At 46.1% G+C, this 23,191-nt stretch overlaps 2 protein-coding genes across 43 annotated transcripts in view; both read left to right on the plus strand.

The window, feature by feature from the left end:
* The window catches only part of SP140 (SP140 nuclear body protein), a 79,600-nt gene extending 69,562 nt beyond the window's left edge, over positions 1 to 10,038 (plus strand). For 18 of the 22 annotated variants that reach the window (XM_045078851.1, XM_045078870.1, XM_045078863.1 and 15 more), the window contains 8 exons: positions 704 to 846; positions 1,992 to 2,039; positions 4,883 to 4,924; positions 7,143 to 7,258; positions 7,947 to 8,052; positions 8,393 to 8,470; positions 8,665 to 8,808; positions 9,594 to 10,038. In XM_045078851.1, coding sequence (XP_044934786.1) covers positions 704 to 846; positions 1,992 to 2,039; positions 4,883 to 4,924; positions 7,143 to 7,258; positions 7,947 to 8,052; positions 8,393 to 8,470; positions 8,665 to 8,808; positions 9,594 to 9,701 — 785 coding nt within the window. In that variant the 3' untranslated portion in view covers positions 9,702 to 10,038. The remainder of the gene's footprint in view (positions 1 to 703; positions 847 to 1,991; positions 2,040 to 4,882; positions 4,925 to 7,142; positions 7,259 to 7,946; positions 8,053 to 8,392; positions 8,471 to 8,664; positions 8,809 to 9,593) is intronic. The other 4 variants (XM_045078865.1, XM_045078867.1, XM_045078866.1 and 1 more) reach the window with 4 other exon arrangements.
* A 10,996-nt stretch (positions 10,039 to 21,034) lies between these two features.
* Positions 21,035 to 23,191, plus strand: part of SP100 (SP100 nuclear antigen) — an 88,660-nt gene continuing 86,503 nt past the window's right edge. For 11 of the 21 annotated variants that reach the window (XR_001176544.2, XR_006606370.1, XM_004773436.3 and 8 more), the window contains exon 1: positions 21,036 to 21,187. Coding sequence is in view for 19 of the 21 variants with exons in the window: in XM_004773436.3 (XP_004773493.1) it covers positions 21,156 to 21,187 (32 nt within the window). In the remaining 2 variants the exon portion in view is untranslated. Of the gene's footprint in view, positions 21,188 to 23,191 lie in introns of all 21 variants that reach the window. The other 10 variants (XM_013046297.2, XM_013046298.2, XM_013046300.2 and 7 more) reach the window with 1 other exon arrangement.

The raw sequence follows: 23,191 nt of genomic DNA on the forward strand, positions 1-23,191 counted from the left end.
ATTGTACAAAGTTTTAAAGAAATGTTGCCCCAAGGCAGGAAATCTCCTTTAAGGGGTCTTACAGGCTATATTTGGGCATTCCAAAGGCTGAAAATGGAAGCTAGACTCTCCTGCTATAAATCTTGAGCCCAAATTTGGTGGTTCCATGTTGAGGGCCTCATGCCTAGAAGGGGTTAACCCAATAGAACAACAGTTCTTGGGAGCCTCTTCAACCGAGGACCTTCACAGGTGGCGAGCTAGAGTGCCACCGTGTCTCCCTGGTGATTGTTATGAGAACATTGTAAGGTTTGGCTTATTGCCATTGCAGCTGCTGTCTCAAGACTAAGCTAATAAGGCTCCTGTGTTTTGTGAATATTGAGTTATGGCCTAGGTGTCCAAACCTCGAAGGTCAAGGCTGTCTGATATCTCTGCATGGCCAGCTACTCTCAGGCTAAAATCGACACTAGCACCAGATGTACAGGAGGCGATTCCCTTACTGTGTGGTATAAATCAGAACTCTGCAAAATAAACTTTGGCACTTGCTTGACACGTTTGCCTGTGTCCCTCCTGTTCCCCACACTCCCTTTCTTCATTCTCCTATCCTTCAACCCTACTCCCTCTTGTCTCGCTGGCTGTGACAGTTCCAGATACATTGTGGTGGGAGCTCATCATCTGAGTTCTGAAGACAAAGAGGACTGAAGCTTAACTTACTTTGGTCTTACAGGAGTCTTGGAGAAGTGTATACAGAGTGAGGATGGAAGATGGTTCACCCCCAAGGAATTTGAAGCCAAAGGAGGCCACGAAAAATCAAAGAACTGGAGGATGAGTGTGCGTTGTGGTGGGAGGCCCCTACGATGGCTAATGGAGGTATTCCAAGGACTGGAGTAGATGGGACTTTCCTTGTTGTACAGTCATTATTTGCTCACCAAATTTTTGTTGAGTTGTAGCTAAAAATCTGATGCCCCTGAGTTTATCTGCTGACCCAGGGAGAGATGCCCCACATTCTTAACCTCTCTATAATGTTGCACATTAATGTTATAAAAGGGCTCTGTCTGCATAGAGGCCAGAGCTTGAAGGAGGGAGAGGTCATTGTGACCCAAGTGCATGCAGAAAATTTCATGCACCGAAACAAGACTGTCTACAGCCAAACAAATGGAAAAAGGAGGCTCCAGAAAAAGAATGGCATAAAAACCAGAACCACAACAAAAGTAGCTCTGTGGGTTGGGGTAGACTAGCTGTGTATAATTAAGGGGTGATCCATCAATGGGGTTTGTTTACGAAGGATTTAATGTTAGCCTAAGGAGTTTAAACTCATAATATAGACAATGAAAAATCAGTGAGGTCTTTTGAGGCATGCAATGACATATTTAAAACAATATTTCAGACAACCTTGGGGGCTTGAAATGATTTCAGTGTCTTTCAGCCCAAAGATACCTATATGCAACTAATGTCTCCCTTCTCTGAATAGTCCCTGAACGACCTGGCCTGGTCCTCCCTTCCCTGGACTCCATGAGCCCACTACTAAGACCCTTATTATACTGTTTTATACTTATCCTTCCATGCATTCTCTTTTTCTTTCAAGATACCACTAGGGTTTGTCCATCTTTATGTGTCCAAGATTGTCCAGAATGTCTGATACTCAGTACACATGGGACAAATGTGTGTTGATTGAATAGTCCTGGTGTATGGATTCAGCATGAGTGGCATTGGTGAGAATGGAAAGGAAGTGAGAGGTGTCAAAGAGATGAAGGAAAACCTCTTAAAACTTGGGAAAAAAGACAAGAGAAAGGAAAAATGTTCCAAAGATGATTTTCCAATGCTTGCAATTCTAACCACTGATTGAATTCTAGAAGTACAGCTGAGAAGAGGGAGATATTTTTTCACTTAGCCATCCTGGCTTTGATCTGGCAGTGGGACATCCAGGTAGAAATATATGGGAGGAGGCTGGAAGTGCCAGACTTACAAAATAGAAACATAGGCTAGCCACAAACTTGGATCTTTTTATCTTTCAGAAAGAACTTCTACACAATCCTCCAAGAAAATATTTCAGGAGAAGAAAGGTGATTATTAGTCACTTTTTATAAGTTCTCATCATGTAACTGATGTTATATGCACAATTATTCATAGTATTCAATTGGATAATTATAATTCGGCTTCCTCCAACCCCCGCCCCCTTTTTTGGGGGGCATGTGACTTCAGAGTTGCTACTTTGAACATTATGCTGTATAAAAGGCAAGATCTTCTTTGAATGATAAATCATTTGAGGTAGAGATGATAAGGAGTCATCAAAACAGACCTCATATATATGCTTTAACTGTAGATGCAGATGTTGTAAGGGTGTCAAAGTTGTAAAAGCAAACATGATTATGCAATACAAAAAAATTTCATAGTAAGATAGGGTTGGAGCCCCTGGATGTCTCAGTCAGTTGAACATCTGAGTCTTGATTTCAGTTCGGGTCACGATCTCAATGTCCTGGGATTGAGCCCCATGTTAGGCTCCCCACTGAGCAAGTGGTCTGTTTGTCTCTCTCTCCCTCTGCCTCTCCCCCTGCTCATGCACTCTATCTCTGTCTCTTAAGTGAATAAATAAATATTAGGGGGGAAATGGTGATATAGGGTCATCTTCAACTCAAATACAGATTTTTTAAATCATTGTTACTATTGTCCAACTTTAATGAAATCTAATGGTGATTTCATTAAATGATTCAGACAACTCCTTTCTAGCAGATAGTCCATTCTGGGACATAGACAAAACCAAATCATTTCATGAGATCGGAAACAAAAGGCATATTTTCTTTTCTGATTCATTTCATCCCCTTTCACCTTTCATTAAAAAGTACACACAGACCTTTTTTTCTCAGGGGAAATTACTTGCCTGTCTTGAGGATGATGCTGTTGGGATAGAACTTCTTGGGAGATTGATGTATCATATGGGAGGGGCAGATCTGGAAAATTGTTTACTTTGATGCTACCCTTTTGGCTACATCGGGGCGGGGGGCTGTAGAGACCTCTTTTCTATCTGAGAAAATGGTTTCTTCCTCTATAGAAGAAGTCTATGTAGACAACAAATAAACAGGTTAAGTGTAGTGTAGATTCAGGACAAGGTGATGGATTTTCCAAGATCGAGTATGAACAAGAACTTGAGAAAGAGGGGGAGAAAAGAAGTGTCATTCTCACATACTTCAAGTAAGAATGGCCATCTAAGACATTCATAGACTTCTAAGATAGGCCATACCTAGCTGGCCAAAGAAACATCATCTCCCACTGGGAATGTGATTTTCTGATGTTCTGGATCATTTGAACTTTCAGTCCTTGGGACATTGCATCCACTGGATTTCCTAAAGGGAAACTATTATTTGATCAATTTAGTATATTAAAGACCAGCATCTGTATCATTTCCCAGATGTCAAGAGTTACTCTGGGGGACCCGACTGGCTCATTCAGTGGAGAATGTGAGTCTTGATCTCGGGATCATGAGTTCAAGCCCCATGTTGGTCATACTGCTTACTTAAAAAATGAAATTAAAATAAACTTTAAAAAATAAGATAAAATAGTCAGATTACCCTTGTCAGCTGGCAACTTCTTATCAACAGTATCTACCCTTATCCATGGGTGCAATACTTTCCTACAACAAGCTTCAGCTGCCTTTATATTTTGCATCTCTCCACGAACTCCCCAGAAAGGAAGATCTTACAATTCATTATTATCCCTATGGGTCCTCTGTGTCTCCCAGAATCTCTTTTGCTGTTGGAGCCCCTTGGCTTTCAGAAACTTCAGTATCACTCTTGATATCACATGATAGCTTATTGGCTCCTGACAAGGGCCACTAATATCTTTTGGTGACAGTTGCAGTGTTGCAAAATAATATATTCCTCCAGTATATTGTATACTAATATTTCTTAAGAGATAGCAAGTAATCTCTTTTCCTAAGCTAAGTAATATTCACTTATTTACTCATTCAACGTATAATGATCAAGTCCATACTAAATGTCTAATGGCCATTAAAGTTGACTGAAACAATATTCCTGACCTCAAGGATTATTTCAACCTCAAATTCTAACCTGGGGAAGAGTGGGAGATTTTAGGTCACCCAGAGAGATAGGCAATGACTGGACACTTCTCAGGTCATTGTCCCATGGATCACACTTGTCTATGACTACTATGCTCTGGGCTGGAGATAAAAACCATATTACAGAGGGAAGGATGCCTGGTCATTCTATTGAATATGCAAAAGCACTGTAAGTTTAGTGAGTGATAATCAATTACCTCTGAAAAGTCTCCCAGCTGACATCTTTTTGGGAGGAGAGAGAAGGATGACCTTCTCTCTGGAAGAAAAGGAGGGAGGAGAGAGAAGGATGACCTCTTCTCTGGAAGAAAAGCTGCCACAATGGGGACCTTGGGCACATTTTATCTTTGAGGCTGTGCCCTAAGAGGACTGCAAAAGTCAGTGCAATTCTCTGGTATGTTTCCATGGATTCCAGGACTCTGGGTCCTGTGGTCACTGGGGACTGTTGATGATGAGTTCTCAACCTGATTCTCCTATTGCACCTCTTCCTGGTGGGATGATACTTTCTAAGGTAGAGAAAAATGCCTGAGGGTTCTTCAAAATAGAAGAACCAGTGGAGTTTCTTCAACTCCATCTGTGGAAATCAGGGCTGGACTCCCTGCCTGGTTTTATAAAGGTCTACCTTGGGTCAGAAATCCAGGAAATTGAATTTGCATTGGGCCAAACAGTGGTATTTTGGTACTTTTTATTCTCTAAGTAGATATATAGGTCCATACAAAAAGTATGAAATAATGGGTAGACTGTGGCTTGAATTCCTCCACAGATAGCTGTTAAATAAGGGATGGATGCAATCCTTGTATTCAATATTGTCATTCAGTGTTTCTTTCTTTTCAACAGAAAATACCAAGGACTCATGACAACATCTTGGTTGACCCTCAAGTAAGTACTACACCTGTAACCCCAGAATAATCGAGGCCTTGTTCCTCTATGTACTGTCATTGCTGTTTCCTTGAAGCATGCTCACACTCAGTTGGAATGTGTCACTGTGTGTGATGAGTGGAGAAGAGCAGATGCAGCACCCATACCAGGGAGGTGGTTCTGGAGTTGGTGTCTCTGTGTGAAAATATTTTTTCCTATTTGTTCAGGGAAAATTTCCTGTTTCCTCATTTCCCCTTGAAAGTGAGTATGGGAGGCAGAACTTTAGACCATTCGGGTCTCTAGAACCAGGGCCTAAAGTGGTAATAGCTAGAGCTGGCCAGCAGATTAGGGTTAAGGAGCAAATTTGGGAGAATAGCATTTTAAATAAGGCAATAGGGGAGGAAAGGAAAATCACAAACATCCACTCCAAGGTACAGGCAGAGCTAAGATCCACCAGAAAGAACAGGCTCGGCCAAGCTGGTGATATAATCCAGGGGGTAGACCCTATTGTGAGTCCTGCAGATAAGTGCATGCAGGGCAAGTGGTCTTTTTTGGAGGCCATGTCTCCAATCTCAAGGGAGCCATCAAGGTGCTAAGGTGGTGAGGGCTGAAACCATCACCACGTAGCCAATCACACAATCCCCACAATATGGGATCACGTGGTCCCATATGGCTACCTGCTATAACTTCTGCCAAAATTATGGGTGATTGCTCTCGCTACGCTAAATCATACTTTGATTTCCTTTCATTGCCTCAAAATAGACTTTTGAAGCAGAGTGATCTTTGTACAACTCCAGGGGGCAGCATTCACAGAGGATATCAAGCAGTAAGATTGACACAGTACACCCAACAGAGGAGGGGTATTCGGATGGGTTTGTGTACACTATACCTTCAAAGCAATCCCCCAACAATATTTAGATCTTATCCACACTGATTTTGACACTTGGCCAACTGAAGGAGTCTTCAATCATCTAAACAGCCCTCAATTCCAGTGTTGTGTGGCTTGTCTGGGATAGACATAGACCCTCACCCCTGTTCATAATCTTTCCAGGGGTAGATACTATGGTCCAGTTCAACATTGACTTATAATATCCCCATGCCTAATAACCAGGCTAAATCTCAACTTGGGTTAACTCAACACTGAATCACTTGAGGACCTTTGAAAAATAACATTGCCTGATTCCACTCTGTGAAATTCTGATTTATTCAATCTAGGCTATGTTTTGGACATTAGGATTGTTTAAAAGTCCCAAATGATTCTGATGCACAAATTATCCATTTTATGAATTTAAAAAGAACACCAATGGCTGTACCCACCCAGACCAATTGATTCAGTATCTCTGGCATTGGGACCAGGATTTTAGAATTTTATATAATCTTCCTGGATGAGTTTAGTGTGCAGCTGGACTAAGAAACAAACAGTTGTATCTGTTAAGAAGTATACAAATGACAGATTCTTAAACATTGGCTGAATTTGTTATTTCATTGTCCTTCTGGGGAGAGGGGTCATCACTTCCTAGAGACTGATGACAGTAATCTATGAGTGCCTGCACTGATGAGAAGAAAAATGCCACAGCTCCATGCCAGAACAGTCTCAGCCCCAGTGGAGGTATCTTTGAGGATCCCCTGGAACATTGAATGGGAGAATTTGGCTAGATGTTCATTGGGGTTAGCACCTCCTCATACATGGCCATTCTTAAAAACAAAAGAAATAACCAGAACCCAATTCATTCAACATAAGTATTTTCACCCCAAATCCCAAAACAAGACTCAAAATATTGTTAATGAGTGTCTTTTCATCTTTTATCACTTTCCACATGAAGGGGTTTATGCTATCTTATTAAATTCTCAAAATTTCATCTTTCCATAAGTCTGTCTTCCTTGTGGCATAGGCAAATACATTCAGCACTTTCTCTTGGGAACTTGTTTTATCTGCAAAGGAATAATAGTATTCAGATTCCTATAAAACCATCTTCTTGTTTTGCTGCTAGTCTTTCTGTGTTAGATACTCTGGTTTTATAGGGAGGACTTTCTGGCATGACACACAGGCTCCTCCTCCCAAGCGTCACTGAAGATGGTAACTTTTTCTGAAGCCTCCACCCCATGGTGCTCCTTCATACCTCAGGGAGAAGCTAGATGTGTCCAGGCAGGTTCGCACAAAGGTCTCAAATTCTAGATTCCCGTAGCGGTGGTCTGTCGGGGTCTTACCAGGGACACGGACATTTTTTTCATCTTCTAGCTGGGAAACTCCAACATATGTGAGATGTGCCGGAGAGGAGGAAAGCTGTTCTGCTGTGATACTTGTTCGAGATCTTTTCATGAATACTGTCACATCCCACCTGTGGAAATTGAGAGGTTTGTGAGATAAAGTCCCCTGGCCCTGATTAGGAATCCTTCCCCCCGCAATAGGAGGAACCTACGTGTCCGAAGCAGAGACAAAGCAGGGTTGGACATTGGGGTCCAGTAGTATGGTCCAGAGAGATGTTTAAAGACACTGGCAGGAAATAATACTGTTCTTTGCTGAGGCTGGGATGCTGAGGCTGGTGGCTGCATCCCTTGCCTTCATACTGCTACTGTCCCTTCGAGGTGTTTTCTGGCCTAGGCTCCTATTCACAAAGATGGGAACATCAACTGTTTGCATTTTGTGCTTTTTCAGAAAAGGCAGAAAATGTGGTCTGGTTCCTGCATTTTACCACAGCTCAATGGGCTGATAGAAACCTGGGTCACAAGGGGTTAAGGCCCAGTTTTGACACTTGGGTGTTACAGGCAGGGTGTCTCGTGCTCCCAGCAGCTCAGCCAAGGGAAGGAGAACACACCACTTACCCTGACACCACCCTCCATGCACTGAGTCTTCTGGTGCCACTGTAGATGGGAGGAGGGTCATGGGCTTAAGTTCTGGTTGGGGGTCTTAGAGACTCTGGGGCACCCCTTAATCTCCCAGCTGTGTCCATCAGCCATGCCTGAAAGGAGGATAGTGGTAGCCATTGGAGCAGAGTCTGTTTTCAGGGCACTGGCCCTTGTCCACTCATGCCCAACCTCTTAGGAGCCCATGGAGTTGCACCATCTGCAGGATGGAGTCTTTTGGAAGGCAGCCATGTCACAGGGAATCTGAGGCCCTGGAGAGACAGATGCAGCCTGAGGAGCAGTTGGTGAGTTGGGTGCAATCCCCAAGCCTTCTCCTTATCCTGTACATGTGAGAAGTCCAACAGGTAGAGGGGGAGGGGAAGGGCGCCCCAAAGGAGTCTATTTATCCAAGCCATGTCTCAGCCATGCTGAAATCATACCAGAACTTGATTGTGGAAGAAATAACTCTGTTATTACATGTCTGTTTCCAAGAGCCAAACATGTTTGGGGAAACTTCCAGAACACTGGTGTGAGTCATGTCTCTGCCTGGGCATGTGTATGGGTTTAATGTCTCCAAAGAGCTTCCCCCCACACACCCCCCTCCCACCCAAACGGCTTTTTATTCACAGCCTTCCTCTTTCGCAGAAATGTGAGTTCCTCCTCTTGAAGATTTATTGCCATTCAGAGAGCTCATTTTTTTCGAAGATCCCATATTATTACTATGTAAGTAATAACAACCAACCACACTTCTAGGCCACTGTGATGTTCTGGGCCCTTCACACAGGCGCTGGAGAAATTTGTGATCTGAATCCCATGAGACAGCATGAGCCACCATTATCTGTACCTTGTGTCTCTGCTGGATTTGGGGACATTGAACTATGCCAGTAACTCTTCCATTGATATTATTTTCTTACCAGATTAGAGAGATTTCTCAAAACCTGAAGGAACCCATGTGGTTGGACAAAATCAAGAAGAAGTTGAATGAACAGGGTTATCGCCAAGTAGGGGACTTCGTGCAGGACATGCGTCTCATCTTTCAGAACCACAGGGTGTCTTACAAGGTACAGGCTCTCCCAGCCTTCATTTCATTTTTTTCCTTTGAGTCACTCTGCCCTCATAGTTGGTGCCTGGAAAATTTTACATTTCCCTCACCCTATGACAAGCCTGCACAAGGAAGTGTTCTGGAAAGGAGTGACTTTTCTAATTCAGGACGTAAGCTCACCATAGCAGGGTAAGAGTGAGTCAGAGGAGTCAGAAGCTATTTCTGTAACCAGAATCCCAGGCCCCTGAGAGCTCATTCCCTTGCTCCAGGTGTCCCCAAAGAACAGTGGAGTCCTGCCTGCTTCAAACCCAAGGAGAGAATTGCTTCTTAAAGTTATGTCACCCTTCTTATCTCTCCCCAGATAAACTCACTGGAAACTCTTAGAAGTCCCAATTTCAGACTCCTTTGCATGTGAGTGGAGTGTGTAGTCTTACAGGGTCACCAGAGAGGACTAGAAGTCCTTTAGGACTAGAAGGAGATGGCTGATTATAGTTAGACTACTAGCTCTTTGATGGTTGCAAAGAACGTAGATGACTTTTCTAAGTCTCACTAAAATAAACAACCCAAACCAAATAAGTCAAGGTCTCAGGTAAGCAGTGATTTCCCATCCCTGTCTGCTTAATGAGAAGTAATTGTGCATTTAGGAAACAACAGTTACTCTTAGCTGCATGAATTTTTAAGTGTCACCTGGTTAATGTAACTTAGGTGTTTAAGCAAGGTCTTCAAACTTCTTGATTGCAAGGTGTCTAATAACACTGACAAGGAGGATTGTTATTTTTGTCCTTAAATTTTTTTTCTTTTCAGTACAATGACTTTGGCCTAATGGGACTTAGACTGGAAAAAAAATTCGAGAGGAAATTCAAGGAAGTGTTTGCTATTGAAGAAACAAATGAGAGCAGTTCACAGGCATAGTGGAGGGTGTTGGTATCCTGGAAAATTCCCTTTTGGGGCAGAAATTTCATCTCCCATCCGCTGTGAGGATTGGCTGTGGATGCCACCCTTCCCCCAAAATATCACGTTCTGCCAATGCCAGCTTCATTTGGAGTTAACACCTCTTGGACCCAGCCCCAAGGTGGGACCAATGTGTGGTGTGATTCATGCTCGTGCACCCCCCAGAAGATCAAGCTAGAGCTAGCCTCTAGCTGCGACCACATCCATGCTTGGTTTTTCCCACCATGCCATCCTTCTTCCCTCTCCTTTCTTCTCCTGAAAAACTTCTCATAATAAATCACTTACTAAAGAGACTTTATCTCAGCCTCTGCTTCCAAGGAACCCAACTTCAGGTAACTGTCCCAGCAAATGGGCCTTAAGGATGGAGTTCTGATGTTGGATCACTGCTTAGCCAGATGGTGACAAGCGGAATGTTGATAGTTCCTGGGATGTTATAACAGTGCCATTGCCCAAACTTTCACCTGTAGGAAACTGGATGAGCTCCAGGGGAAGAGGCACACCAGCTGATATGATGGCCTGATATTTACGAAAAGAGAAATAGTAACACTAAGAACCATGGGTTTTGATGGTTATTGCTAAGTGCCTCTAATATGTTGAAAAGAATAAATGACGGGCTTAAATCTGTTAATCACTACCTAAACAAAGAGATCCTCATACTTGCAGCTGGAAAGCAGACAGTATGGAGGGCCTGACCCGAATTTTAAGAACAGTAGAACTTTAGAGAAGACTGAATTCTAAGCTCAGGATGGTCTCTTATGCCAGAGGGATGGTACTAATGAAGAAGGAATGAAACCCTGGAACTCAGAAAGGGGCTCTCTAGGAAGATGTATATGAGAACTCTGAACTCCAGATCCCCCTGAACCCACTGGGCCTGTAGAAGAGAACTCCTGCCCCTACTTTGGAGACAGACCTTATCACCCCACTTCTTCCCTGAATGAGGACCCTGCAGAGTAGCCTCCACACGCCCTGACTGGGAATGTCCTGAGTACAGCTGCTAGGTGAAGAGAGGGTTTCTAGTCCAATGGTGCTATGGGACTGGCCAGTGTGTACCAGCAGGTGCCAGGGGATTGTGTCTGGGAGTGGATCCTAAAGGAAGAAAGGGGGATGTGAAACTGGAAAGAGGAGAATTCTGCTGTGCCACAGAACTTCATTAGCCTGGCAAGAGCCAAAGGTGATGGTTCTACTGTGCTCCTGGGTGGCTCTTATAGGCTTGCTGTAAGGCAGGGTACACACTAGACAAAGCAGAAGTAGAGATATTGGACCTAGTGGGACAGATTATGGAATGGGGGCGTCTAAAAACAAAGTGAAATTGGCATAGCTCTGCTTTCTGCAGTTGGAAATCCCATCCTTCAGGTAACTGTTCCTCAGGAAGCCTCAGAGATGTTGACTTAACCAGGTGATGGTGCACTGCTGGGGGGGCACCAGTATTCTTGGGATGCTCAGCAGGGGCCACTCTCTGTTGGTTGGGAAAATGTAGGCATGTTTTACAGAACTGGATTCCCTAGTAGCAATGGAAATGAGTGGACAACAAAAGCAAAGGGCAGCATTTAACTGTCAGAGCAAGATGATGTAACTTCTGGAATGGAGAGCAAGGTTGGAATGACAGCCAGGGGGCCTGGTCCATGGATGTCTCTGGAGATAGTTAATAAGACATGGTGTTCTTATAGGCAAGACAGATGGGCAGCCAACAAGGAGATTGCTTCATATATACCATCAAAAGTGATTAAAAATTGATGATCAGGGGTCCCTGGGTGGCTCAGTGGGTTAAAGCCTCTGCCTTCACTCAGGTCATGATCTCAGGGTCCTGGGATCAAGCCCCACGTCAGGCTCTCTGCTCAGCAGGGAGCCTGCTTCCCCCTTCTCTCTATGCCCGTCTCTCTGTCTATCTATGATCTCTGTCTGTCAAATAAATAAAAAATATTTAAGAAAAAAAAAAAATTGATGATCAGATAACTGAGTTCAGCTGCCCCAATGAAAAGTCAAGATCCCTTGCCCAGTTTCCAGGCCTGAGTCAATTCTTGGACCCAAAACCTGCTGATGGAAATGAGAACTGCAAATAATACATGTAGTGATTTCTTCAGATCTTCACCAAAATGGTCGATGTTCTTTTATTCTAGAACTATGGGTCAGAAAATGGAAAATACATAGATCTTTCAAAGATTGTTGAAAACAACATCTGATTTGATGCTGCTCTAGGGAGGCAAAGCCCCAACATGATCCTTGTTAGAGTGGAGTATATGGAAGTCAGGTAATATCCATGTCACAATCTTTGGAGCCACCCCAGGTTCTGAGTATATAATCAGGACACACATGAGAGTTGGATGAACTGGTCCTTTAACCTATAAAATGCCTTGTGAGATAATAATAACTGCCTTAAGAAAATCCCAGTGGAAGGCTGTGGAACTGGGCTGGGGAATGACCGAGATTAGTGCCACCTGCAAAGACTTCAAGCCTATAGTGGTTGTATACTCATTATCCTTCCATTTGGTCTGACCTCTGTAGAAGCCACTTGGTTCATGGCTACTAGACTTGTAATCAAGGGGCACCTGGGTAGCTCACTCAGTTAAGCGTCCAACTCTTGATTTCAGCTCAGGTCATGATCTCAGGGTCATGAAATCAAGCCCCATGCTCAGCGTGGAGTCTGCTTAAGATTTTCTCTGTCTCTCCCTCTGCCCCTCCCAGCCTGCTTGCACGTGCTCTCTCTCTCTCTCTCTCTCAAATAAATAAATAAATAACTGTAATTAAGTTGTAGGACCGAGCTAGCTGTTGTTCTGGATGTGGTATCCTCATTAGAGCTGAGTTGCATGGCTTATGGTGTACACACTATGCAACTTTAACATGTGCTTTTTTTTTTTTTTTTTAAGATTTTATTTATTTATTTGACAGAGAGAGATCACAAGCAGGCAGAGAGGCAGGCAGAGAGAGAGGAGGAAGCAGGTTCCCTGCCGAGCAGAGAGCCTGATGCGGGTCCCAGGACCCTGGGATCATGACCTGAGCTGAAGGCAGAGGCTTAACCCACTGAGCCATCCAGGTGCCCCTTAACATGTGCTTTTAACGTATCTGGTAGGAAATAGGGTAAGAAGAAGTTCAGAAGTTCATGTTCACATAGACTGAACAGCAGTCCATATTTACAGTCTTGCCCTTGAACCATATGAATTTTCCTGTTCTCTGTTACAACATGGCTGGAAGGAACCTAGTCTGCCTGGTCACTAAAATATAGTACATCGGTCTGCTATAGCAATGACTGTATTAATCAGGGCTCTTCTGGGGGAACAGAACCAAGAATCTCCACGACATGCCACCTGCAAGCCAGAAGCCCAGTAAAGAAGAGGTATAATTCCAGCCCAAGTCTGAAGGCCCAAGAACCAGAGGAAGAGATCATGTAAATCCCTGTCTAAGAGAGTAGAAAATCCAAGAGAGTAATAAAGTGAATCCAAACTCAACTAAGCTGGCAGGCAGAGAATGAATTTCCCTTTCTCCCCTTTTTGTTCTATCCAATCCCTTAATGATGTGGCTGGTGCCTGCCCACACTGGGGAGGGCAGTTGATTTTACTGAGTGCATTGATTAAAATGCTGATCTCATCCAGAAACATCCTCAATGACATATTCAGGAATAATGTTTAAACAGGGTGTCCTCTGGTCCATCAAGCTGACACATAAAATTAACCATCACTATGACAGTATGTAAATTAGATCTGAGAAGCAGGAAGTGTTGTGTTCTGAAAGCCTTGTTGAATCACACTACTTCAGATGGTGAGAGATAAGCCCTACTGAGAATTCCGGTACATGCCATATAGGTAAGTATTTAGGGGTTCAATTGTGAGGGGCATATCAGGACATCCCCTCTAAAGTTCCAAGCTATTGTACCTTGCATCTTCTACCATGAAGAAGCGCAATGCCTGTTAGTCTTCTCCGGGTAAGGAGAATAACCATGCTTGCCAATTTGATGAAAATTATTCCAGGCTTTGTAATGGGATGAGGGTGGGGTGAGTACCAGCTAGGAGGGGGCAATGGTTATACTGTCTTAATAATAAAATGTGTTCTAATCAGTATTTTTCACTTACTTGTGTATAATGGGCACTGTTACGTGTCAGTAAATATGATTCTATATCGTCCTTATCACAGCTTTTATTTTTCATTAAGCCTCAATTGCAGTTGGCTCTCATTGACTATTCTTGGTGTTGTGAACGGTTCTAAGTTGTAATGAGGGACCGCAGAGCCTCGTGTTTGAGAACACAGACTATGTTCTCAAAGCCAGCACAGGAGGTGGAATCCCAGCTCCTCATTCGGGGCCATCCAACGTCATTCGTGGCTGTGCATCCCTGGGCACATGACTTGCTCCCCCAACCCCATGCACTAATTCCATCTGTAAAATAAAGAAAGTGGTACGTAGCTCGTGGGATCATGAGTATTAATGAGTTAATATTTGCTGTGCTCCTCAGAAGTTCCTGGTCTTGAAAATAGTAAGTAAATAACTCACAAACATCCTTGTATCAGTTAGGGCTCTTTGCCAGCCAGACTAGCTCTACGGAGGTTGAACAAAAAGACACTCTTTGAACAGACACCCAGTGGCTCATGAAAGGGCAGGAAAGCTGGGCCCAGAGCCTGCAAACGGCCCCAGAGCCAGGTCAGGAAACAGAGCAGCTCCAGGAACAACTCCGCCATCTTGTCAAGGAGCCACCACAGAAGGAATGTTTTCTTTTCTTTCTTTCTTTCTTTTTTTTTTTTTTAACTCCATAGCAAACTTCTCTCAAGAGTGCAACTCCCCAAAGCAGCTGATGGGTATGGCTCGCTCAGCAGCCTGATACTGATCAGCAGTTGCTCTGCTCCTGCACGTAAAGGGGAGATGTTGTCTACCCAGAGGAAACTGGGAGCTGTTAGGAAAGTGGGGGAAGAAGTTGGATGGCCAAGGAGATGAAGTCTGACCCACCGACTCTCCGCGGCAGGCCCTGTGTCTCACGGAGGGTAGGGCAGTGCCTGGCTGCTCAGAGGGGCTGAGGTCCCCCAACCAAATGGAACAGGTTGATTGAGGTCCCACTGCCCTGTGCTGTGGAGATGAAGGTTGAGATGGTCTTCATGCTTGAAAGGAGGGTGTCTACTCCCCTCCCCTCCAGGACAGCAAAGGGCAATGAAGGACACTAAGCCTCTCACCCCATCAGTCTGGTTTACCTGGGCTCAGTTGCAGGCTGTTTGCTGAGATGTTGGGGAGCTTGGCTGTGACCTTATAGGGGGCGGTGTACCGTGGCCCTGGGAGCTGTAGGAGGACCTGGTGTTCCTGAGGTCCTGAGGCTCTTGGTAAGGACCCCTCAGCCTGAACCTCCCAAGGCAGCTCTATTGGGCTCACCCCTTGCTCTGCTGGGCTGAGAGGAGTGAGGGGGTTCTCTAGCTCTTTCTACGCAAACAAGGTGGTGAGGCTTCAGAAGGCCCGAAATCAGGGCCCAGGAACTGAATTGCATGGCTGGGTTTCCTATCAAGCTAAATACTAACTTACACACATCCAGTCGGGGACTCTTTCTTTCCTAGTTTGTGGATGGGGAGTTAGTGCAGGAGGCAAGCAGAGGGAGGGCTGTGGCCCCAATTCCTTGGAAAGACAAGGTTGCTTAAGTAAGCCTTTTGAAACAAAAACAAGATCTCTCCTTGAACAAAGAAAAAAAGTGGTCTTAGACTTCTCAGCAACAATTTATATGTCTTATCTGTATAGATCTATAAGTATTAACTCCAACTGAAATTCTAGAATAATCCACATTTCCCCCCAGGCATTTCATTTGCTCTGTCATTTTGTTTACTGAACAAGCCCCCCACCCTCCTTAAGTAAGTGAGATTTGTGTTCTCATGGGCACAGAAGAACACAACGGGCATAGTTCTGGCTGCGTCTCAGCTGACCAAGGGGTGCTTTCTGTTTGATGCATGCACTACACACTCGTGTCTCTCTCTCCCTTGGCTGGACAGAGGGCTAGGCGGCATTGGAACCACTGGCGTCTACAGAAGCATGGCTGGGTCTGGGAGGGGGAAGGACGGGCCTGCGGCTTCGGACTGAGGATGAGGAGGTCTGCTTTAGACCTGCAAGCCTGGGTTCCTCACCAACCAGCCTCTTGTGTAAAACAGCTAGAAGCTCTGGACAAAAAACCATCCCCAGAGGCCTCTGAAAAGTAAACCAAAGCAGGCCGACTTTGGAGGGAAGTCAGAACTCAAGAGGAAACAGCCAATGTAAGACGTTTACTGTTTATTATCACCTGGCCCCAGAGTCACCGGGCCAGTCTTGCATGGGGTGACAAAAACTTTGATAGAAATCCCACATTCCCTCTGGTCAGCAAAGCCAGGGAAGAAGGCCTGAGTCCCTAAGCTTTCTGGGCAGCGAGGGGGAAATGCTAGAAAAGAGAAAGTCATAGAGAGGAACACCTGGTGTCTAAGCCCTCCCCACATTGCTGGCTGATGGCCCGGGACCAAGTGAAAGCAGGCTGATCTAGTCTGAGCTGAAGATGAGGAGGCGACGGGGGGTGGGGGGTGGTGGTGGTGTCTGAGCCGGGTCTTGTGAGTGATCATTCCAAGTCCAGCAAGAGGTGCCGAATAGCTGCCAGTTTAGTAAATCTAGACCCAGCCTGGACACAGGAGTTGTGCCAAACAGTAATCAGATTCTTATCATAACTTCAGCAGGCCCTGCTGCTCAGACCCATGCGTCTGAGATTTTTCATCTGACCTGGAACTACTGATTCCTACTTTCCATCAAATGTAGGACTTTTCTCTCCCCCGGTCATCCTCCAGAGTTTCCCCTGAGTCCCATGTGTGGGACAGAAAGAGTCTACACTAGTTCATACCAAACATAGTGGTATTCACACCTGTATCTCCACTGGAAACAAGAGTGGGGAGTATTCAGGGGAGGGGTGGCCCTGAGCTCTGCCAGAGCTGCTGGGGAGGCAGGGAGGACCACACTCCATCCCACCATCTCCGAGGGCCCATCTACGCTTGCCTGTGTTTGGATGGGGAGGAAGATGCAGGACCCCAGCCTTGAGATCTCAGGTGCATGAACCTTAGCTACAAAACGATGTGGCCCCAGCTTCTGGCTTGTCTGGTGTCTGTGACCACTTCCCAGGGTCTCTGAGAACAGTGACAGAGCCCGTGGCAGATGCTCTCAGCATGCCCTTGGACATATCCACTCTTTGAAGTTTTTGCAAAATCTTGTGTCCCTGCGTGCGGTGGAAGTGCCCTGTAGGAGCTGGCTGATGCCTTTACTTTGTGTGTATTCAGGAAATACAAGACAGTCCCTGGATTCCTACACGATACCTTCATCTGATGGCAAGTGGTAAATCCAGGCCCAACCTGCTGAAGTTTCCTAGGGGACAAGGACCCAATTTCTTGCAGGCACAGCTCAAGCAAGCCATTATTGTTCTCACATCTTGGCCTGGGATCCAGGCTCTTGGACACATGAGAGCCCCTCACCCTGGCTTCACCCTCAGGAGGCTGAAGTTTCCCTTCTACCCTTAAATTATTCATGGGAGGGGCTGCCATAGACTATAGATGGAATGCCCAGAAGAGGCAGAGGGGTCTTCCTTCTCTAGGGAGGGGAGGGTTTCACCTATACGACAGAGCCCACTGGCCATTCTCAAAAGGAGGGAGAAGTTGCAGAAATGGCATCCGACCTCCAGGGAACTTTCCCTGTATTCCCTTAATGCCCCAGGATAATTTATGAGCCAGAGTCAAATGAGAGTGGTGAGGTTTTAAATTCAATGTCATTGTCTTGAGGAATCTTTACAACTATGCTGGTTGTGGTCTTGACCATGAACCATTGGACCAGAAGACCCGGGAGGATATCTGTTGCTGACAAACTTCACTCTAAGGTGAGACATGGGATGGCCCACAGAGCCTGGTGGAGAGCTTCAGGGGCATATCTCTGTGTTCCTGGGGCCACTTGATGACCTGGCTGGACATACATGTTCCTTGTGTACCAGTGTGCTGGATCCTCCAGGATGCCAGCCCATTTCACCAGCACAGTACTTGTACATGTGAGAAACACGGGCCCTAGGCCGGGAAAAAGCACAGGACTTGACCCTAGCAGGGAGGGGGAAGCTCATTAGACTCTAGTTGGGATTCCCCTGGCCCAGGACTGTTAAGCTGCAGGTTTGTGAAAGCAACCTCATCCTCTGCGTGGGACTTTCTCAGCCCCAGGCACGGGTGCCCTGGGAGTGTCCAAGGTCTCCCCAGCCACACCCATTTCTAGTCAGAGCTCCTGCTGGTAAAGCAGTCTCTCTCCCTCCCCTTCACCTCCAGATGATGGTCAGCAGGTGTGGAGGACCCTCCCTGTCCAGGCCAGAAGCTTGTCCATGTGTGCATCTCAAAATCATCTCAGGACCCAATCCTTAAATTGGTTAACCTTCATGTAGAAAGAAATAATGGCGCTCCTGCTAGTAATTTCGAGGGGTTAAAGAGTTACAAGAACAATTTCCGGTTTCGGTTTCTGGGAACAGGCGGAGCAGGCGACGGACGCCTGGTCTAAGGAGACTGCAATGCCTAGTGTGACCACTAGAGGGGAGTGCAGGCTTTCGGAAAGTGGCCCAGACGTATTTCTCAAGGGGCCCGGGAGTTCTCTGTCACTCCCCACAACCCACGCCCCTTAACCACTTCCTCTTCTCCCCACATGCCTCTTCCCAGCCCCCTTTCCAAGAAGTCACTCTCTTCCCTGTAGAAACCTTCACACTTCACCCCCAGCAATCCCTCTGGCCTTGTACAAACTTGGCAGCAACAGGAGTCTGCGCCTCCGCCACCAACGGTGGGGTCCCTGAGATTCTGCTTTAGTGGGAAAAGGGCCCCGCCCCCACCTCAGCCCCTCAACACAGAAATACTGCCGCCAAATACCCACAGAATCCGTTCGGGATGACTGGGTTATGACCATGCAATGGCAAGAGGGTAGGACTCTGAGCCTCTTTACCCATCCCGGGCACGAGTGGATGAGAACTGGTGGAAAGAGATGTGTACCCATGGGCTGCCCCTACCCCTCAAAGTGCTTCCCTTTCCCTCACCTGAGTTCCACACCAGCAGGCAGATCGGTATAAAACTGAATAGATGGGGTTCAAAATACCAGCTTTCTTCCTGATAAAAGCTACATTGGGACTCATGTATATAGCAAAAAGGGATCCTTCAAACTGAACCCCCAAACTGAATTTATCCACACCGCCTCAGGCTGCTCTAATCAATCAGACCCCCCAGCCTCCCACAACCCCCCTCAACGTCCTGTCCCTGTGTACTTGACCTTGGAAAAGCCAACAGAGACCTAGCCTTTCCAGGCGCCATGAGCCCTGGGAGACCCAGCAAGGAGCCAGCTCACCCCTTCTACCAGAGTCTCTGCAGAAAGGAGGGAAGGTTAGGGAGTCCAGATGAGTCCCACTGATGGATGTCCCTTTCAGGGACATTGGAGCAGGGCCTGAGTGCTCCCACTCACATCCCAGGTGCTTCTGTGATTCCACATCCACAGAAGTGCCAAGGCTGTTATGTCCTTTCCCTAGCGGCCACTGTGGCTGCTGTCACCAAGCCTTCCCACCTTTGAGTTCCTAGGGACAAACCTCTGGTCCCAAAAGGGATCTCCTGAATTGGAGACTTAGCCTTGCTATGAAAGGCTGTCCCCTGGTGGGTCCTTTGCCCATAGTTCCTCCTCAGCATGCTTCTCCCACCTTCCAGGCCTCCAGGTCCAGCATTGGGCTACTTTAAGGACAGCGCCCTGATGTCAGTGCTCCTCACAGCAGCAGCCACCCATAGATGTCCCCACCCCTGCCGGCCACTCAGTGGCCTCTATTCCAGATGCCCTATGCAGACCCACAGAAAAGTTGGCACATATATGCCAATACCCAGTATGGTGATGGCCTTGGGTCAATGTACTGCCCAGGGACAGAGAAGGAGAGAGACAGGGGACACTGGAAAAGGCTGGTGTCATCTGTGTCCCATGGAGGCCAGAAGCAGAGGACAGATGTGCTCAACACTGCCTCAGCTTCCAGTCCTGCTACCCCTGCAAGTGAGGGAGAGTGGGAGAGAGGGAAAGCGGGAGAGAGGGAGAGAGATCCAGGTGTGTGCTGCTCCTGGTATAGACACCTGGTCCACGGGTAAAGGAGTCTTTGTCAACAACCTGGAATCCCAGCCAGACTGCCATTTACCCCTTTGGGGGGAAGACAGAATATCCATGGAAACAGAATAGAAACCTCCTTCCCCCGGCGGTTTCAAATGTAATGAAGTCTTCTCGGTCACTTCTCAGGCTTTGTGGAATGATGATTCACATCTGAAGGAGACATCGTGGACAGACAGGACTCTGAGGCAGAGGGTCCTCCTCCCCACGGGGCTCACCTGCCCATTGGCTTCCAGGTCCTGTCGGTTCCAACCTCCCTGTCCATCCAAGGGAAGCCGATGCTGCTCGGCACCCTAGTGACTGACTGCTTTTCAGGTGTCTCAGGGCTGAATTTGGGAAATACACTTTAAATCCAGGCACCTGAGATGTTAACCAATGTCATCGCCTTGGCTGTGGCCTTGAAGGTTTATCTCTTACCTTTGGTGGATTTCCAGGGACACTAAGCACACGTGCCCTGGTTTAGGATGCTGAGAATTTGGGCCTGCCCATTGGCTTCCAGGTCCTGTCGGTTCCAACCTCCCTGTCCATCCAAGGGAAGCCGATGCTGCTCGGCACCCTAGTGACTGACTGCTTTTCAGGTGTCTCAGGGCTGAATTTGGGAAATACACTTTAAATCCAGGCACCTGAGATGTTAACCAACGTCATCGCCTTGGCTGTGGCCTTGAAGGTTTATCTCTTACCTTTGGTGGATTTCCAGGGACACTAAGCACACGTGCCCTGGTTTAGGATGCTGAGAATTTGGGCTCTCTCCCGTCCTGGGTTCCCATGCTGGCATCTTGCTGGGTCCAGGCTCTCCCACAGGAAGGGAAAAGATGTGAACTTTCCCTTTCCCTCTTTCGCCCCCCAGCCATGTCGGTGAGGGGAAGGGGCAAATAACGAGCCCCCACCCCCACCCCCACCCCGACCCCCGCTGTTATACTCATTATACTCAGAAACCTTCTTAGACAGGTCAGGAAGGCTGGAGGACACATAGATGTTTCTGTGTCTTTGTGCCAACAAGTGGCCCCCTGGGGCCTGGCTCTGCTCCTCGGGGCCCTGATCGTCCCTCCTAGGCCTCCCTTCCTGTTGTTCTGTGTTTTGGGGGCCTAAGAATCATCGTGGAGCTCCAGGAGGGAAACAATGCCCGGCAACTCAGAGATACTTTCACTTCTCTTTTCCCCATTTGGGCGGAGCTCTCTGGGTGTGAGGCAATTCACAAACTTCCTGCTCTGGGCTCCTGCAAGCCACCCTGAACCAGGCCACGGGACGGAGGGTTCAGAGGCCACACTTGAGGCCCAGGCAGGGCCCAGGTGGGCCAGAGGGGGAAGATGGCTGATGGAGGCAGTGGCTTCAGCACCAGGTCAGTCTCAGTCTCCTTCCCTCTCTCCTCTGTCTCTCTGTGGCCATGGACTGCTTCCCTGTCTTTCTAAGGACCCTGAAGTTGGGACACTAAACTAAATCTCTACTTGAGACCCGGTTTATAAGAATGCTGGCTTGGAATATACTAAGGGCAGGAAGGGGTAACGAGGAAATGAGGTGTTCATCCAGCTTTCCACCACACAAAGGACTTTCTTTCTTTCTTTTTTTTTTTTTTTTTTTTTTTGGTCACCGGGCTCAGCTGGAGGCCTGTCTGAAGTCCCGGTCCTTTATGAGGCTTGTGACAGGGATTTGCTCTCTCCTCATGACCTCTGAACTTTCTCCTTTCCCTGGGCCTCCTCTCCCTTGGTGACTCACCGCAATGAAGGTTGTTGAAAAGATATGCAGATCAGAGGCAACACCTGACTTACGCTCCAACGTGGGGTGCTGTGGGCTCACACCTATCCCTTGGACAGGCCTCCTTCGGGCCCTGCTCCTCTCTGGCTGGGCCCCTGTCCTAAAAGGAGGAGAAAGGCTCCAGAGCACCCAAGAGAAGTGCAGACTCAGGGGTTTGATCTTGACTATGATTTTCTGTTCTGGAATGGATTGTGTCTCTGACCCAAAAAAGGGGGGAGGGTGTGTAGTGGGCGAAAATCCTATCTTTTTCTCTAGTAATGGGTCAGAAATAATATTACTTAATATTTTAATCAATTTATTATTTACTACAAAAGAAATGCATTATACATTCTCGTTCATAAAATTTTAAACAAAGTGGAAGTATGTCAAGAGCAAGAGCCTTGTTTCCCACCTACCCCACTGCAACTTCCAGTCCGGTCCTATTAAGTGTTTCCTGAAGAGCCTTTCAGATCTTTTTCTGTGCATTTCTATATATAGCTTCTTTGCCTAAATATGCATATTGTGCCTTGCCTTTTTAATAAATGGGATTATATTGTATATCCCATTTTGCATTTTTCATTTTCTCTTATTTTAAGAGTGAAAATCCTAGTGATCACCTTCATATAGATACACTCCATTCTTTTTAAGAGCTATATGCTGTTCCATAGAATCGATATATCGTAAGTCTTAAACCATCCCCCCCAGCCCCCACTGATGGACATTTAGGTCATATTCAGTTGTTCGCTTTACCAACAAGCTATAATAAGAATCATCTATTTCCTTATATTTTTGTACATTTACAAGTACTTGTCTCATGTTAACAACCAAAAAAGTAGAATTGTGGAAGCAAAGGTTACTAATATTTACTTGTTTATACATCCTGCCAGATTGTCTTTCTAAGTAGCTGAGCCAATATCAAATGAGAGAAATCCTCTCCCCACACCCAAACTTTGCAAAGGTGGTGGATAAAAGTTGCATCTTGATTTACTGTGCATGTTCCTGATTCCACAGGAGGCTGGACAGTGTTTTTTGGCCATTTGCCTCTTCCATAAATTGCTGGTTCATTTATTGTCCAGTGTTACTCAGTTGACATGATTGTCGTTTCTGTAACGAGAAAGGAGAATTTGCTAAATATTCTGAAAGTTATAAATATACTCTCCTTGTCTTTGAACTTTGTTTATGATGACTCGATCTTATTAAAGCTTAAAATTTACAGTGTAGACTTTTTATGCTATTGATTTCATAAGCTAGATGCGCCCTCTGTTATAAATAATTCATATGAGGGGGAAAAGTTACGATGAATTCTGTGCATGGTGTTCAGCCACAGCTCCTGAGCTCTTAAGATGGTGGATTCAAGTCTATCCCCAGTACTGATGGCAATGATTCCATCCTGATCCTAATCCCAAAGGGAAAGTTTTTATCACTACATGTTATGGATGATGTTTGCTGTAGATTTCTTTTATAAAAAGGTTTTATAAAAGAGCTAACAGATTAAAGAAATTTTAGGTTGGTATCTAATACTTTCAACATGGGAGGTGTTTGTAGCTGGCCCTGTTTTCTGTTGTTTCTGCTGCTTCTCACTCATACTTTTTTTTAAAACAAGCTTTTAATT

This window comes from Mustela putorius, unplaced genomic scaffold (genome assembly GCF_011764305.1).
Source record: "Mustela putorius furo isolate JIRA1106 unplaced genomic scaffold, ASM1176430v1.1 tig00000275_pilon_pilon_pilon, whole genome shotgun sequence".
In the NCBI taxonomy this organism is placed as follows: Eukaryota; Metazoa; Chordata; class Mammalia; order Carnivora; family Mustelidae; genus Mustela; species Mustela putorius.